At 38.0% G+C, this 16495-nt stretch overlaps 1 protein-coding gene across 9 annotated transcripts in view; it reads right to left on the minus strand.

Annotated features, from left to right (window-relative positions):
* The window catches only part of LOC128995177 (polypyrimidine tract-binding protein 2-like), a 533132-nt gene that overhangs the window by 235009 nt on the left and 281628 nt on the right, over positions 1-16495 (minus strand). For all 9 annotated transcript variants that reach the window (XM_054420103.1, XM_054420106.1, XM_054420102.1 and 6 more), the window contains one exon: positions 13997-14107. In XM_054420103.1, coding sequence (XP_054276078.1) covers positions 13997-14107 — 111 coding nt within the window. The remainder of the gene's footprint in view (positions 1-13996; positions 14108-16495) is intronic.

The raw sequence follows: 16495 nt of genomic DNA on the forward strand, positions 1-16495 counted from the left end.
TTTCCCTACCTTTTGTATTTGGGTGGAGTTGGAGAGGGGGCGTGAAAGACATATGATGCATTTTGGGCCACTGGGGAATTCAGATACAACTTCGCATAAACAACCTTGCTTTTCTCAAATGCTGAAGATTTTTTGTCACATCCAGTAGAATCGCGTTCAAAATATCATCTAATCCTTGTTAAGATAGTTTATGGTGCGAGAAAAAGATGTCCCTTACCTTCTTTCTTATAGAATAAGAGGATAAAAACAATTATGAGCATGGTAGTCCTTTCCAAACTAAGATAGCAAGGCTGAATTGATTCAATAGTAGGCTAAGGCTACTCACTAATGTAATGTTTTATGTTAATTCCTACTTAAATATGTCAATTGTCTTGGTATCAATTTTATGGTTGTGATTGGTTTCCAGTGTCATATAGATGCTTTTATATGCATAAACACGGTTATAACACCATATTTTCCCATTACAATAGTCTAGCTAGATCATAAAGTGTGAGGAAGCTGGTTAGGCAGTCCACAAGTATAATTTTCTATAGGGTATTTGGGTATTTTTAGACGCCCATCACTCACCTTAGCTACTTGATAGTGAATGTTAGAACCAATTAGTTGACTGTGTAAGGTGATAAATTGAAATATTAAGTAGTCAATAGCTGTTGCAAGACTTCAAATTCATTGCTCAACACTAGATTTTAATTTTCTCAAATTTTAATTAAATTAATTTTTTTATATACTGACGGTTAAATTGCTTTAAAATCTGAACGGAAGGAGGTAAACTAGTAAAGTCATATATATTATTGAAGGGAATTTAATTTTCTACAACCCTATGCCCAGCATTTATTTTTAGGGTGCATAGTTTAAGAGGCAACTTGTCAAAAAGAACAAAAAACATGAGGAAAAATTGTATTTTTCCAAATTTACAAACTTTTGATGGCAAATAACGCGAAAACCATACAAGATATCGAAAAATAGTAAATTACAAACTTGCTGGAAATTTAATAAGCTTTCATTTTGTATATTAGCATAATTTCGCTTGGACGCATGATTTCCGAGATATCAGCAAAAAACCGAAAAATTGTACCTTCAAGCCCCCCCCTCCCCCACAGCACAAGGGCTAGAGGCGGGGACTTTTGGTATGTTAACCTCCTAACTATACTAAACAAAGTTACGAAGTCAGAAATTGTGTTCCAAACATTTCCCTCTATACCCTTTTTTTAGCATTCGTTGCCTGGACTAGTTGTGGAAAATCGATGGTAAAATTTGTTCGTGATGGTATTATTGGCTACCATTTTGGATAGAGAAGAGATAGCGAACTCTGGTTTTCACCATTCTTTAAGTTTTTGTAAACACTTCAAAATAAGGTGTCAAGGGGGTTTGCATTTAAAATATTTGAGTTGCCCCCCGAATCCCCCCCCCTTTTGAGGGGACATTCAAAAACTTCAAAATCATAAAATGAAACTTCCTGCCAAGATTGTACGACTATCAAAAGGATATCTCTGTATATTTACTTGGAAAAATATTAGAGGATGGGGGGTCTTGACTTTTAATTCACCCTGTAGTATTAGCAAATATACGAACAAGAATGCATCGTCGAATGTTTGGAACTATGAATTAATGTGAGGATTCATCTTCTTGTGTAGGGAAATACTGTATAACCACTTACCCAATTACATTTTTAAAGAAATAGTTTAATTACAAACGGTGACTAATTTATTTTTGATCGAAATTAGTTAAACCAACTTATTTTGGGGAAAATAATTTTCACCCCCAGCCGCCTGTTGATGCCCCCCTTGGAGGGATGGGAAAAGCTCGTAAATCTGGAGGCACGCGAGCCCCCCCCCCCCCAGACCCCTAAGAGGGGTGTGCAACAAGTCCGCCATATAACACGATTTGGACGCGATAGCTGCCGTGCTGCAGCCCATTATAACACAATGCCTAACAAATGACACACTTCTGGCTGAAATATAGCGAGCAAAACCGAACGTAGCAAATCTACAGATGTTTCTCGTCCGTTTATTATGAGGAATCGTCATATTCCTTATGATTAAACCTAATTTGGTAGTGTATTGGGTTCTTTGAACTCTGTTTAATTTTTTGGTAAATGAGAGAGCAAAATTGAGTTGGATTGGATATTAAGTGCTTTGACTAAAATATATATTAGTAAAAAATCAGAATGATTGATAGCAGATTTGTACGTCAAATTATGAATATAAATTGGCAACCTATACGTTCAGCAACAGCACCAGCATACAATGAATTCATAGATTAAAGTTAAAATTGTAACTACTTACAGTCATAACTTTTAGTCTACAGAAAAATATTTTCGTAATTTAATAAACCTATCTGCTACTTATCCTAGGTACTGTAGGTAAGTTTACGCGGTTCCAGATGAAAAGTGTACTGTCATTTACCGGGTCGCGGCATAATGTCATACATAGCCCATTAGTGTTTGGCGGGATTTGAACCAAACTTTTCTGCACTATAGAATCACACTATATCAAATTTCAATACATACAATAGTTGTCATAAACCTCAATAATATCTTTTGACTATTAAAATTCACTCAAACCGTCGAGTCAAATTAAACGAAAATAACAATGTACAAAATATAAAAAATATATGTTGGCATAATTATACGTTATGCTGTGATAGTCTACATTCAATTTGTTTTATTGGCTTTTAGGAAAGGTTTTACCATATTTTCTGAAGTACATGACTAACAGTCCACATGGCACTCGACCGAACACGTGCCCCAAATGTTGTATAAATCCAAACAACCAAATAAATCTTACAAAATGGATTGTGTACGATTAGATAGACGCATGACGCAGGAGTGATAACACGGGCTTATCTCTGTTTTGGCCACAATATGACTAATCGTGTGAGGTGGGAATCTGCTACAACTGAAAGAGGTGAAACAATAGCCTACAATACTATCTCTTATCAATTAAAAAATACCTTAAACAATATTTATCGTAATTGATTGGACACAGCCAAATGAGCACTGACTTTTTATCTTCTTTATATTATGTTTGTTTAAGGCTTCTTCTGTCTCTGCGTTCAGGTATAGCTTCGGAAGGGGGGAAGGGTAGAGTTAAATGATTATTTTACGTTTTTCTTAATGCTTTAGCACAATTCCTTTGAAAGAAAACATACATTTATGTGTGTTTTTAGTTCATCCTTTAGCAAATCAAGACCTCTCCAACATCCAAAAATACCGTTCCAAGTAAACTTAACAGATGAGAGCAGTTTATCCTTACTGCAAAAAAAAACTTAAAAGCCGGTATTAGGTAAGAAGAATGGAAATCAGCACATGTGACTATTTAAAGTGATGGTGTTCTTGGATTGTTGCATCCTCTCTAGCGTTACGATAAAAATTACTGTTGTTCAGCATTTGAATTCCCCTTTCGCTAGGACGCCCGGCAGGTCAAATGTTAGCATTGGACATATTTTATACGTGTAAGTGACATAACTGACCTACGCTCTTATCAAACCTGCAGTCTGGTTTTGTCCGTGGTCGGCCTAGCACGATTGTACATAATTTTTGTAAATCTAAATGCTTCCTTGTGTGTTTATCTGTAATGTATTATTGACAAAGGCAAGTGCAAGAAGATGTGTTTGAAGATTTTAAAATGCGGTTTTTCACCCAAAACTATCTTCATCATGAGAAAATATAGGGTTAATTGACGACAGGTTAGTAACTTCATTTTATGTAAATTAATAAATCCTGGAGGCAAATATGTATAAAGTAAGTAATTAATCTATCGTTTTACCTTTTTCCAGTACACAATTACATGTTCCTGACAAAGTCTCATAGATATGTACACTGTACAGGTGTACTTTGTGGATTGTTTGTTTACAGAAGATAAACAGGACCAGTCAGTTGTGAAAAGCTCAGTAACTGGCCTCATCTCACAGTGATGGTCTCCTACTGGGCGCTACAGGAGGTCTATGGCCATCGTCACGCCTGTATAGCCTGTATTGCCAACTGTATTACAGGCATTGTAACCAGTCAGTGTAGTCGGTAGTTGTGAGAAGCTCAGTAACTGGCCTCATCTCACAGTGATGGTCTCCTACTGGGCGCTACAGGAGGTCTATGGCCATCGTCACGCCTGTATAGCCTGTATTGCCGACAGTATTACAGGCATTGTAACCAGTCAGTGTAGTCGGCAGTTGTGAGAAGCTCAGTAACTGGCCTCATCTCACAGTGATGGTCTCCTACTGGGCGCTACAGGAGGTCTATGGCCATCGTCACGCCTGTATAGCCTGTATTGCCAACTGTATTACAGGCATTGTAACCAGTCAGTGTAGTCGGTAGTTGTGAGAAGCTCAGTAACTGGCCTCATCTCACAGTGATGGTCTCCTACTGGGCGCTACAGGAGGTCTATGGCCATCGTCACACCTGTATAGCCTGTATTGCCAACTGTATTACAGGCATTGTAACCAGTCAGTGTAGTCGGCAGTTGTAAGAAGCTCAGTAACTGGCCTCATCTCACAGTTATGGTCTCCTACTGGGCGCTACAGGAGGTCTATGGCCATCGTCACGCCTGTATAGCCTGTATTGCCGACTGTATTACAGGCATTGTAACCAGTCAGTGTAGTCGGCAGTTGTGAGAAGCTCAGTAACTGGCCTCATCTCACAGTGATGGTCTCCTACTGGGCGCTACAGGAGGTCTATGGCCATCGTCACGCCTGTATAGCCTGTATTGCCAACTGTATTACAGGCATTGTAACCAGTCAGTGTAGTCGGTAGTTGTGAGAAGCTCAGTAATTGGCCTCATCTCACAGTGATGGTCTCCTACTGGGCGCTACAGGAGGTCTATGGCCATCGTCACGCCTGTATAGCCTGTATTGCCAACTGTATTACAGGCATTGTAACCAGTCAGTGTTGTCGGCAGTTGTGAGAAGCTCAGTAACTGGCCTCATCTCACAGTGATGGTCTCCTACTGGGCGCTACAGGAGGTCTATGGCCATCGTCACGCCTGTATAGCCTGTATTGCCAACTGTATTACAGGCATTGTAACCAGTCAGTGTAGTCGGCAGTTGTGAGAAGCTCAGTAACTGGCCTCATCTCACAGTGATGGTCTCCTACTGGGCGCTATAGGAGGTCTATGGCCATCGTCACGCCTGTATAGCCTGTATTGCCGACTGTATTACAGGCATTGTAACCAGTCAGTGTAGTCGGCAGTTGTGAGAAGCTCAGTAACTGGCCTCATCTCACAGTGATGGTCTCCTACTGGGCGCTACAGGAGGTCTATGGCCATCGTCACGCCTGTATAGCCTGTATTGCCGACTGTATTACAGGCATTGTAACCAGTCAGTGTAGTCGGCAGTTGTGAGAAGCTCAGTAACTGGCCTCATCTCACAGTGATGGTCTCCTACTGGGCGCTACAGGAGGTCTATGGCCATCGTCACACCTGTATAGCCTGTATTGCCAACTGTATTACAGGCATTGTAACCAGTCAGTGTAGTCGGTAGTTGTGAGAAGCTCAGTAACTGGCCTCATCTCACAGTGATGGTCTCCTACTGGGCGCTACAGGAGGTCTTTGGCCATCGTCACACCTGTATAGCCTGTATTGCCAACTGTATTACAGGCATTGTAACCAGTCAGTGTAGTCGGCAGTTGTAAGAAGCTCAGTAACTGGCCTCATCTCACAGTTATGGTCTCCTACTGGGCGCTACAGGAGGTCTATGGCCATCGTCACGCCTGTATAGCCTGTATTGCCGACTGTATTACAGGCATTGTAACCAGTCAGTGTAGTCGGCAGTTGTGAGAAGCTCAGTAACTGGCCTCATCTCACAGTGATGGTCTCCTACTGGGCGCTACAGGAGGTCTATGGCCATCGTCACGCCTGTATAGGCGTATTGCCGACAGTATTACAGGCATTGTAACCAGTCAGTGTAGTCGGCAGTTGTGAGAAGCTCAGTAACTGGCCTCATCTCACAGTGATGGTCTCCTACTGGGCGCTACAGGAGGTCTATGGCCATCGTCACGCCTGTATAGGCGTATTGCCGACTGTATTACAGGCATTGTAACCAGTCAGTGTAGTCGGCAGTTGTGAGAAGCTCAGTAACTGGCCTCATCTCACAGTGATGGTCTCCTACTGGGCGCTACAGGAGGTCTATGGCCATCGTCACGCCTGTATAGCCTGTATTGCCGACTGTATTACAGGCATTGTAACCAGTCAGTGTAGTCGGCAGTTGTGAGAAGCTCAGTAACTGGCCTCATCTCACAGTGATGGTCTCCTACTGGGCGCTACAGGAGGTCTATGGCCATCGTCACGCCTGTATAGCCTGTATTGCCGACTGTATTACAGGCATTGTAACCAGTCAGTGTAGTCGGCAGTTGTGAGAAGCTCAGTAACTGGCCTCATCTCACAGTGATGGTCTCCTACTGGGCGCTACAGGAGGTCTATGGCCATCGTCACGCCTGTATAGCCTGTATTGCCGACTGTATTACAGGCATTGTAACCAGTCAGTGTAGTCGGCAGTTGTGAGAAGCTCAGTAACTGGCCTCATCTCACAGTGATGGTCTCCTACTGGGCGCTACAGGAGGTCTATGGCCATCGTCACGCCTGTATAGCCTGTATTGCCGACTGTATTACAGGCATTGTAAGTGTTATGACACCTCTGCCGTGGCAACGATGATACAATCGTGAAATACACTTTGATTGAATTCTACAGCACTTTTTAATAAAAGGTTAATATTGTTGTAGGAAGCGCATCCGCGCACCTACATGACACTGAATTTAGATTTTTAGGTAAAATGCATAAATAACAATCTGTGGTTTTCTTACAATATCCACCCCCAAAAGTTATTTTAAGGAGTTCCTAAACAGAGGATTGGAATACAGCGAATAAAACATGACTTGAAAATATAACTCACATCAAAATGTCTAAGCGTATTGTTGAACCCTTCCGTGGCTAAAATACGTATTGACCTGACACTACCGACTTAAATGTACGATGTTGTATTTTAAACTGAACAATAACATTAGTATTAGTAGGTATAATGTAGGTTAAGGTACAAAAAATTTAAGTACTTTGGATAAATGATACATGAGCACATCAAGTTAGCAACTTAACACAAATAGACTGTTGGCTGCATTACTGTAGTGTTCTTTAGCAAGAATCTATCTTTAATTGAAACAATCAACAGAATATTTGCTGCTTGGTTATTTATTTATTTATAATTAAAGAAATATTTTTTTGTTTTAAACATGTAAATTTGGAATAGGATTCACTGATAGTATACTCTATGTACTAATCGTAAGGGTTACGCACACGTGTTAAATTTATTAGTGCCTTCTAACAAACAAAGCTTTACAAAATTAGGTGTCAGTAAGTGAAAAAAATAAATATTTAAAATTATTATACGATTCCTTTAACAACCTGTCTTAAGAAGCGATATTTTAAAATTATATTTTGAAAAATTACTATAGATTATCAACTAAAAATAACGATGTATTTACTTTAGCAGAATTAAGTATTATAATAGTTTAAAAATCTCAACTCCGTCAAGAATAGGTATTGATTCCAATAAATTGACTACTTAACAGTTCCAAAGTAAAAAATCCATACGTAGATAAAGCTGTATGGGAGTAAATCAACCAATACATATTTAAATATAACCCCTATTACTAAATGTAAACACGATACAGTTAGGGGTCGTAAACGATTATTTTTTTATTGAAACAAACGTATTTACGTTTAATGCTAAATCAGGAATAAAAACCTATAAGCATCAAATAAATTATTTTTTTACCATCCATATTTGTGTTTATTGCTTCTAAAACAATATTTCATTTTAATACAATGCCAAATCTGGTATCATAAGAATGATAAACTGAAATAAAAAACCTCTTATAAAAAGCACAACGGAAATTCCTTCCCTATAAGTGATCAAATCGCCCCTTAACGCCGAGGAGTGCAGGAGGGGGAGGGGGGGGGGGTGAATTTGTTATAAGATGGTCCATGAGCGGCGAAACACAATGGCGCCAATTTGCCATTACCCTGGACGCTGCCATTACATTATTACAGTGCATTCTGTATATTGTGTAGTGTATAGCACACAATACGTTGTATATTGTCAACTAAACTTAGTATACAACTACTTGATACGGTGTACGCCGTATTGTTTGGAATTGTAAACTAGTTTGTGTAGTGAATAAGTGATAAACAAAATCGTGATAAAGTGACTGTAAACTTAACAACCAAATTACGGTTTGTAACCTTTATACAGTCTTTTTTCAGTCTTTTTCTTTTTCAATCTTTGCTCAAAATCAAGAGGTAGTGGGATTCTCTTGAACTAAGAGGCGACATCCATTCCTACAATACACGTAGGAAAAATGTGTAAACCTAACCAAATGTTAGGTTAAGTAAGGTTCAGATGTCAAATGATGTTCTTAGTAACAAGTTTTTTTATTAACTTCCTTTGGTAGTACGGAACCTGCCATACCCAAAATTCAGGAAAGGGGTTGAGGGGCTCCTTTTGGCAAAACCTTTGTACAGGGTTAAAGATTTTTTATCTAAAAGAAGACAATGTAAGTAGATTTTTAACTTCTAAACCGTGTGAAGTGTGCTGTTTTGTTTCTCTGCATGGAGAGTTTCAAATTGTTTTATATTGGTAAGAAACCTTGTACTTTTTCTTGTCTTAAGTTTACGTTTTCTAATAATGTAACCTTTGCATTTTGTGGAAATAAAAAATCTTAATCTTTATACTTGGGGTTCACGCCCAACGAAATTAAATATTTAAAAATAGTTGGAAATATATAAATATATACAAATATATAAAATACATGGATTTATTGTACAAGGTGTCCCGGAACTTTCTACTAATATTTTTGGGTATCGTTACTGGTTAAGAAACATATCTAAATGGTATATTTAAATTGTCCGAAAGTTTTTAGTTACTCACACAGCTGTTATTTTGTTAATCCACTTATTAATTTTTTTCTAAAAAAAGTGGTTAAACATATGAAATTGGAACTATGTGGAAACATTTAGGACAAAAGACGAAGCTACAAAAAGATTATGACAATTTTCGAAATTCATAAAACGAAAAAGCGGCCATAAAATAAAATGTTTGTAAAATCAATGGTTTTTGAGTTATTTAAGAAACAAAATTATAAATGGCCGCCATTTTGTTTTATGAATTTGGAAATCTGTTATAATTTTTGTAGCTTTGTCTAGTTCACTTGAATGTTTCTGCAAAGTTTCTATTTCGTACGTTTAACTATTTAAAAATAAATAAGAATAAGTGGGAAAAATGGCGGTGTGAGTAACTAAGGACTTCCGGACAATTTAAATATGATAATATTTAGATATGTTTCTTACTCAGGAACAATGCACTAAAATATTGATAGAGAGTTCCGGGACACCCTGTTTATGGAAATGTGAAGTTAGTTGCAATTCGTTACATCATATCTACGGCCCAACTTAAAACGTCACTCTCAGCCCTGGTAGGCCCACTTAAAAAAATACGGAAACAACAGTACCCTGTAGATGCAGATGAAAACAGCGCACTTAGCGTTTGACAAACGACACAGGTCTGCTAATGTAATGGGTAATGGAACAAAACACAACAAATGGTGCGTTGTTGGCGTTGTTGGCCGCTTGAGGTACATTACCTTGCGTGTTTTAATTGTAGCGAAACACCCTCGCACCCTCAACAATGATACTTTCTACAGGTCAACGCGAAAAACACGGAGGGATTATAGTAAAAAATGCCCCAATGCATTAACGAAATAATAATACAAATCATTCCAACACATTTTGTACACATGATGTGTTTTATTCTAGCACAATTTACTTGAAAATCCTCTGTAATTTGTATAAGGTTCTACCGTCGTACACCTGCCCACTATAGTCTTTAATTTTCTCCACATAAATAATGTAATTCTATTATTATTTCAGTCAGGATGAATATTATTCAGAAATAAATTACGGTTAATTTCACATAAGACCAAACTTAAGATGGCTAATATATATAGAGAAATGTCAAATTGTGGCTGAATATGTATATTGTGGTCTAACTTTAATAGAAATAATGAAACATCAATCTAGACAAAAAAGAATCAATTTCCAATTTTTTTTTATAACAGATCAAAATAATGGAAACGTGACACTCAAATGATATGTGATATAAATTAGTAAAGTATGGTAGTAAACTGTTAAGGGAATAATATACAGGATAACACTTCTGAAATGTTTTGAGGGTTTGGATTGTTTTAAAACATCAACAGTGTGAAGACAAAACCAATTCAATAGGCCATCCAACGGATAGAACCAATAGACAGAAACTACCTCTCTTTTATAATATTACAGGTTAGTTTTGTAATTTTGATAACTTTTAAAAGATAATTAAATGAGTTGTGTAAAAGTGATCGATGGGTCTTCGGCGATCTCTTGCAGAATGATCGATCTGTTTGCAACTTATAATTAAACTCTCTTCTCTGACAACGCAGTACGCTTTTACTCTATATACGGTTATTGTTGTATCAATTAAATACATATAAGTATGTATTATGTTTACTCGTAAAACTGTAAATTCATAGTTAAGTAAATATTACAGTAGTCTTGTTTTTCTAATAGTCCATCTACATAAATATTATGATTCTATAATTGTGGTTTATAAATTAGTTTTAAACACATAATCCAAAAAAGATCATACATTATCAGTATTAACCATTCAAATTAAACCTGCGATCCAAGCACAATAATTAAGCTTGTATCACAGGTTTGATGTCACTGTAATTAAAAATGTGTTAAAAAATATTTAATGATTACATTTTTATGTGCAGCAGTTTCTTTGCAAATTTAATAAAGCTGCAAAAAAAGAAATCATTAAAGTTTACTGAAAATATTTTTAATTACAACGACACGCTAAAAATTCTCAGTAATTAATTTATCCTGCTCATTATAAGGCAAGGAATAATATTGAGCTAAATTATTTGTTTTTTAGCGTCACATAGCTAACATATCATCTAACTGAGTGTACAACCCCTGCTAATCTCTCATCTCAGAAACTAATTTATAACAAGTAGTTAAGGGAATTATGAAATCACGATCCCATTGTTCAAAATACTTTGGAAAAATTATACTGATCTGTGTTGTATGCTAGTCGCGGGGGTTACCTCCCGCAATCTCCGCGTCCCGCCACCTCCGTGTCCCGCCACCTCCGAATTTCAGAGTGACCCCTATAATCCTCGGTTACTACCTGCGTTAATATTATGGTTAATAATTAGTTAATATTTCTGGTTACTGCTCGATACTTCATTTGCTGATATGCTGAGTTATTTTAATTCTGTTAAAAAAAAATGAAAAAATAAATTGGATAAAAGTTGTAGTTTAAGTATTCGTACTTTTACCTTGTTTTTCTGTGCTTTAAAAACACAAATTTCAACAAATTTTAGGAGGACATACACTATAATGATGAGCAATAATACGGTTACATTTGGAGCACACGGAATATATTTCAAAATTAGACATTGCATTATACCGGACCATGGTTGCCTTATCATTTCATCCCGATGTATCAACATAGAGCACGAAAGGTTACACATCACACTGATAAAAATTATACAATTTTTGCTCCCAATAACAATTAATTACAATCCAATTGAGGTAATTGCACGTATATGAATTCCCTCGTTGTATCAGCGTGGTGTAATAGTAAACAGAGTGAAAGCTAGATATGGACGATATCAATATTAAAGCATTCAATTACCACATCCACCCAAGGGACGTTGCGTTGATGTCGCGTCAATGGCTGCCGCTGCTGTAAGCTTACCAGAATATTGCACATACAGCACTACTAGTAAGGGTAGTTTGGGTGCTAACTATTAACACGTTTAGATTTAGTAACTTGACACTAAATTGCGTAGTTTATCATGACCATGTTGTGAGATGAGTTGTGGCTTCATGTATGATGAATCCTAGTATCACGAAGCTTCCGTTGACTGAAATATCGTCTGGAGAATGAAAAGTATTTTTTTCTTTGTGGTCAAAGTTGTTGCATTAGATTTTGTCATAAAGTTGTCAGTCAAGTTTCAGGAAATATTCGAGTTATACGCGTGCGAGGCCCAAATGCAAGGAGTTCCCGAGCTTGCCGCCAAATCGGCAGTTCTTAGCGTACAAACGCAACAGAAGCCAGCGGCGGTGGTATTGGTTTTAGTTTATAAATAAAGATAATAATTTTTTCTTCACAATTCTTTATCGATTAACTTGAAAAATCGTGGAATAATTTTATCGGAGTACTAGCTGACCCGGCGAACTTCGTATCGCCTAAGTTATAGGTTTCCCCTAAGACAGACCGATGGAAAGAAAGTACCGTTACGTTTAATTTTCAAGATGATCTCGTTCGCATCGCTCAATCACGTCCTGGTTGAAGTTCGTTCGCTACGCTCACTCACCTTTGGGTTGGAGCTCGTTCGCTACGCTCACTCACCTTTAGGTTGGAGCTCGTTCGCTGCGCTCACTTGCCTTCAGGTTAGCTCGTTCGCTACGCTAACTCGCCTCCAGGTTGAAGTTCGTTCGCTACGCTCACTCACCTTTGGGTTGGAGCTCGTTCGCTACGCTCACTCACCTTTAGGTTGGAGCTCGTTCGCTGCGCTCACTTGCCTTCAGGTTAGCTCGTTCGCTACGCTAACTCGCCTCCAGGTTGAAGTTCGTTCGCTACGCTCACTCACCTTTTGGTTGCAAATTAGCTGTTGTCATAAATGTAAAAGAAATAATAGTGCTGCACCCTGTTGGTAATCCTTGTAACTTTAATGCTATTGAACATCATAGAACAGAACCAACTTGTTTAATTGAAACAGCTGTTAAGATTCATTAATTCCATTTCTCATAAGGTTAACATGGGAAACTCCAGAGCCACTGGGGCGGAGCCCTTTTAAGAATTTCGAAACGGGAAATAGTTTACGTCCGATTCGCATACCTACAGAATTTACACACCAAATTTCATAACGATCGGTGAAGTCGTTCCGGAGGAGTTTGCAGACAAACACTGTGACACGAGAATTTTATATATTAGAAGATTTGTGTGCGTGTCGATAACAAATTAGACAATTACTGTAGTAGCTTGTTAGCAGTTTAAAATGTATTTTCAGTTTTATTTCAGACCTAGATAAGAAAAATATAAATACACCCTAAAATCTTAAGATTTATTTTCATTTTAAATATTATTAGTGAACTTAAGAGCTTGTGTACTCCATAAAGTATGAATCCTAGGAGAAACCCACCAAAATATTATATTTTCGGATTCCCGAATTCGATGGGTTCGTTGACCACCAAAAGTAGCAAATGCAATGAGAAGGGGCTAAAATAAAATGGAAAAAGAGGGTAAAACTATATTTTATAGCTCAGCGAACGCTATTACTGCAAGTCTAGATGCAGAAACCCTGCTGTAACGTCACCAACAATACTCCTACAGGGTAACCGCTCAGTCCCTCAGGACTCTGTGTCTGATATCCCACAAACACAGACCACAACCAATGGCGACCCGGGAATTGTCAAACCTCGATGATGTGATTGCTTATGTATCCCGGATATGCTGCTGGAGGAACTTCCTTGAATCATCCGTCAAATATTTACCGACCACAAGACCTATCAAACGTTTGGCTTATTTAACCTCTGAGGTTTGATTGTGTTTGAATGTGTAAAAGGGTTTATTTGGTTGTGGTTGAGGAAATTAATATGTGGTTTGGGTGCTTTGTACCGTACGTGTTTTAGTGGGCATTTTAACAGATAAAATGTTTCCCTTAAAAAAGGTAATGAATTTCGCAAGGAGGTCATGAGAATGTTGAAAGAGTGTAGACATGCACAAACTACGAAATACTGAAAAATACTGAGTCAAAGTCACGCGTGAAACTTTTACGTATATAACCTGATATTTAAGCAAAATTAATGTTTGAGGCACCAATAGAATAATAAATTTCTTCTCCACAAAAATAAAATATCTGTTTGATTACAAGCATAACAATTATTATAAAAATGTGTTTACCTTTATGGGCTGTGGTGACGATGCGAACATTCCATAGGAAGAGTTGGATAGTTTAGGAACAGTGGCCGATGAACAAGCCAACATCGTGTGTTCGTTCAGGCCCCGTCCTACCTGTCAAACAAAAATCACATTAGTGTCACAATTTTACAAATATTTTTACAGGTATATTGAATGCAGATACTTTATATAATAATTCAAGAGAGTACTATTGACAAATCTTTAGACATACCAACTATATAGACTCGTAATTTTGTTTAATCAGAACATGGTTCAATAAGCCCCGGATACAAGTTTCTATTTCTCCCTTGGTTTTTGTTATTGCGATTGTTCATGAGACCTAAAATTGACAGTACTTTACAAAGATGTCCTTTCAGTATCGCTTGTTTACCAGTTGGTGTATTCGACAGAAATCACTTATACATCAACACACTGAGACGTTACTTTTCTATAGATTAAACTTATCATTTAAATTTGATGATAACGTCTTCATTTATTTCAGATTCAAAATATATTAAGCAAATTCGAGAGTGCGCTAACGTAAAATTACTAATTTATGTCGGATATGCCATAATTTCAAGGTTAATTGTAAGATAAAGTGTATTTTATGTCACATTAACTAACCCAGTGACAAAAACTTCGAGAGGAAATAGAATTTTGGACTGTATCGTAACCTGTAAGTGGTTTGCCACACTATGATCTTTTCAATTTAAACATTCTACATCTGGTCCATAAAGAATACATATTATGTACATGTATGTATGTAAAATTCAATAATCATAACTCAGTTCAATTACGTAATTTTTATTCTGTTTTATATGTTTTTTCAAGACTGGCTACAACAACATTGCAATTGAATATGTATACATTATATCCATAGCCAAAGATAGAAGGCTACAATGATAGTAAACGTTGCAGTAAAGACGGTGACACACTATCGATCTTTTTCCCGAACAAGACCCCGAACCGAGCAGGGAGAAGGGAGAAGGGAGGTCGAAGGGAGGATGTTCGATAGTGTGTCACGGGTCCGTACACCGATCAAGACGCCGAACAAGACATCAGGCCGAGCAGGGAGACGAGCGCTCTGGAGGCGGTTTTTTGGCGAAAGATCAAAGAAAAGATCGGTCCGATGTACGGTCCGATGTACGATAGTGTGTCACGGTACATTTTTGCCCCGTACATCGTCGCGAGCGCCGCACCGAGCGGCCGCCTGCGCTAGCATTGATAGTTCTGATTTAATATGACAATTAAACTCTTTAATTGGTAAAATAAATAAATGTTGGGTAATATGTTGCCGTTATATATTATAATCATTTAAGATGTAATGTTTGTGGTTTGTTTGGTCAAGGTTGAAAGTGTAGAAACCGTTAAATCAATTATATCAATAATATTAAGGTTGAATTAAGTAATTGATGTTGACTTAAATTCTTTCAAAAATAATATAAACATTAATATTATTAAAGGCAATTAAAATGATCATTCTGTAACGTTATTTCAGCAAGGTCAATGCACCCCCCTCCCTCTTCCACGGCACTGCCTCCGCGCTCTCACTCGCACACACTCTCTATCTCTCTCCAAACTTCCTTTTGCCGCGCTCGGTAGAATTCGTCTGGTCTTGGTCATGTTCGGGGAAATGTTCGGAGTAAAATTTTGCTGATATTTATCTCCCTTCTCCCTTCTCCCTGCTCGGTTCGGGGTCTTGATCGGGGAAAAGATCGATAGTGTGTCACCGCCTTAAGTGGTAAGTACAGCTGAAGCTGACTCTTGCTGCCACCTAGCGGAGAAGACGTGCAACTCGCAACAAAGAGGGACTCACGCCGCCGGCTGACTCATTCATTACTGGCCATTACTACTGGGAGGGGGGGTATAGTCTCGTGCTCTTGTACAAACATCACCCACAACACTCTGTGGACCTCCATGTACCGCAAGCGCCGAGTAATTGTTATTGGTACAAAAGGATACGAATAATTCAATATCTGGGAAGCAGGCGCAGTTATCAATGACATCTAAGGTGATCTTTGTTCGTTGTTTGTTGGGCATGAACTATATTCTTGTCTAGCATCTTCAACTAAGTTAATTCACCATAGTTACGTAACCCATTGACAGCACGGACATAGACCATCTGCTAATGTTAATTACAACACACAAAGTAGATCGACATGTCAGTCTGACATAAAGGTTGAATGGTCCCACTCACTGTCATCCTGTCATCCCAGCATTACAATGTCACTGATATCAGGCCAATGTCACCGACCACGGCATAATTAAACCTATATTCCCAACCTTCCTCGACCCATCGGTGTAAGTGATTACAATTAGGAAATATATTACTGTAGTTATAAAATTGTTTACAATGTACGATGTTAAGGCCATCGAAGCTGGGTAGCATTGCTTGCCTATAAAAAAAAATAGTAAATAATCAATAGAACGCTAGTTCGATCCTGAGACAAACATTAGCTTATGGATGGTTCGAAAGTAGTCCTATCTGATCTTAACCATGAG

The sequence above is a fragment of the Macrosteles quadrilineatus genome, unplaced genomic scaffold (assembly GCF_028750875.1).
Source record: "Macrosteles quadrilineatus isolate MER2022 unplaced genomic scaffold, UCM_ALF_1.0 Scaffold_5__1_contigs__length_97177068, whole genome shotgun sequence".
NCBI lineage: Eukaryota > Metazoa > Arthropoda > Insecta > Hemiptera > Cicadellidae > Macrosteles > Macrosteles quadrilineatus.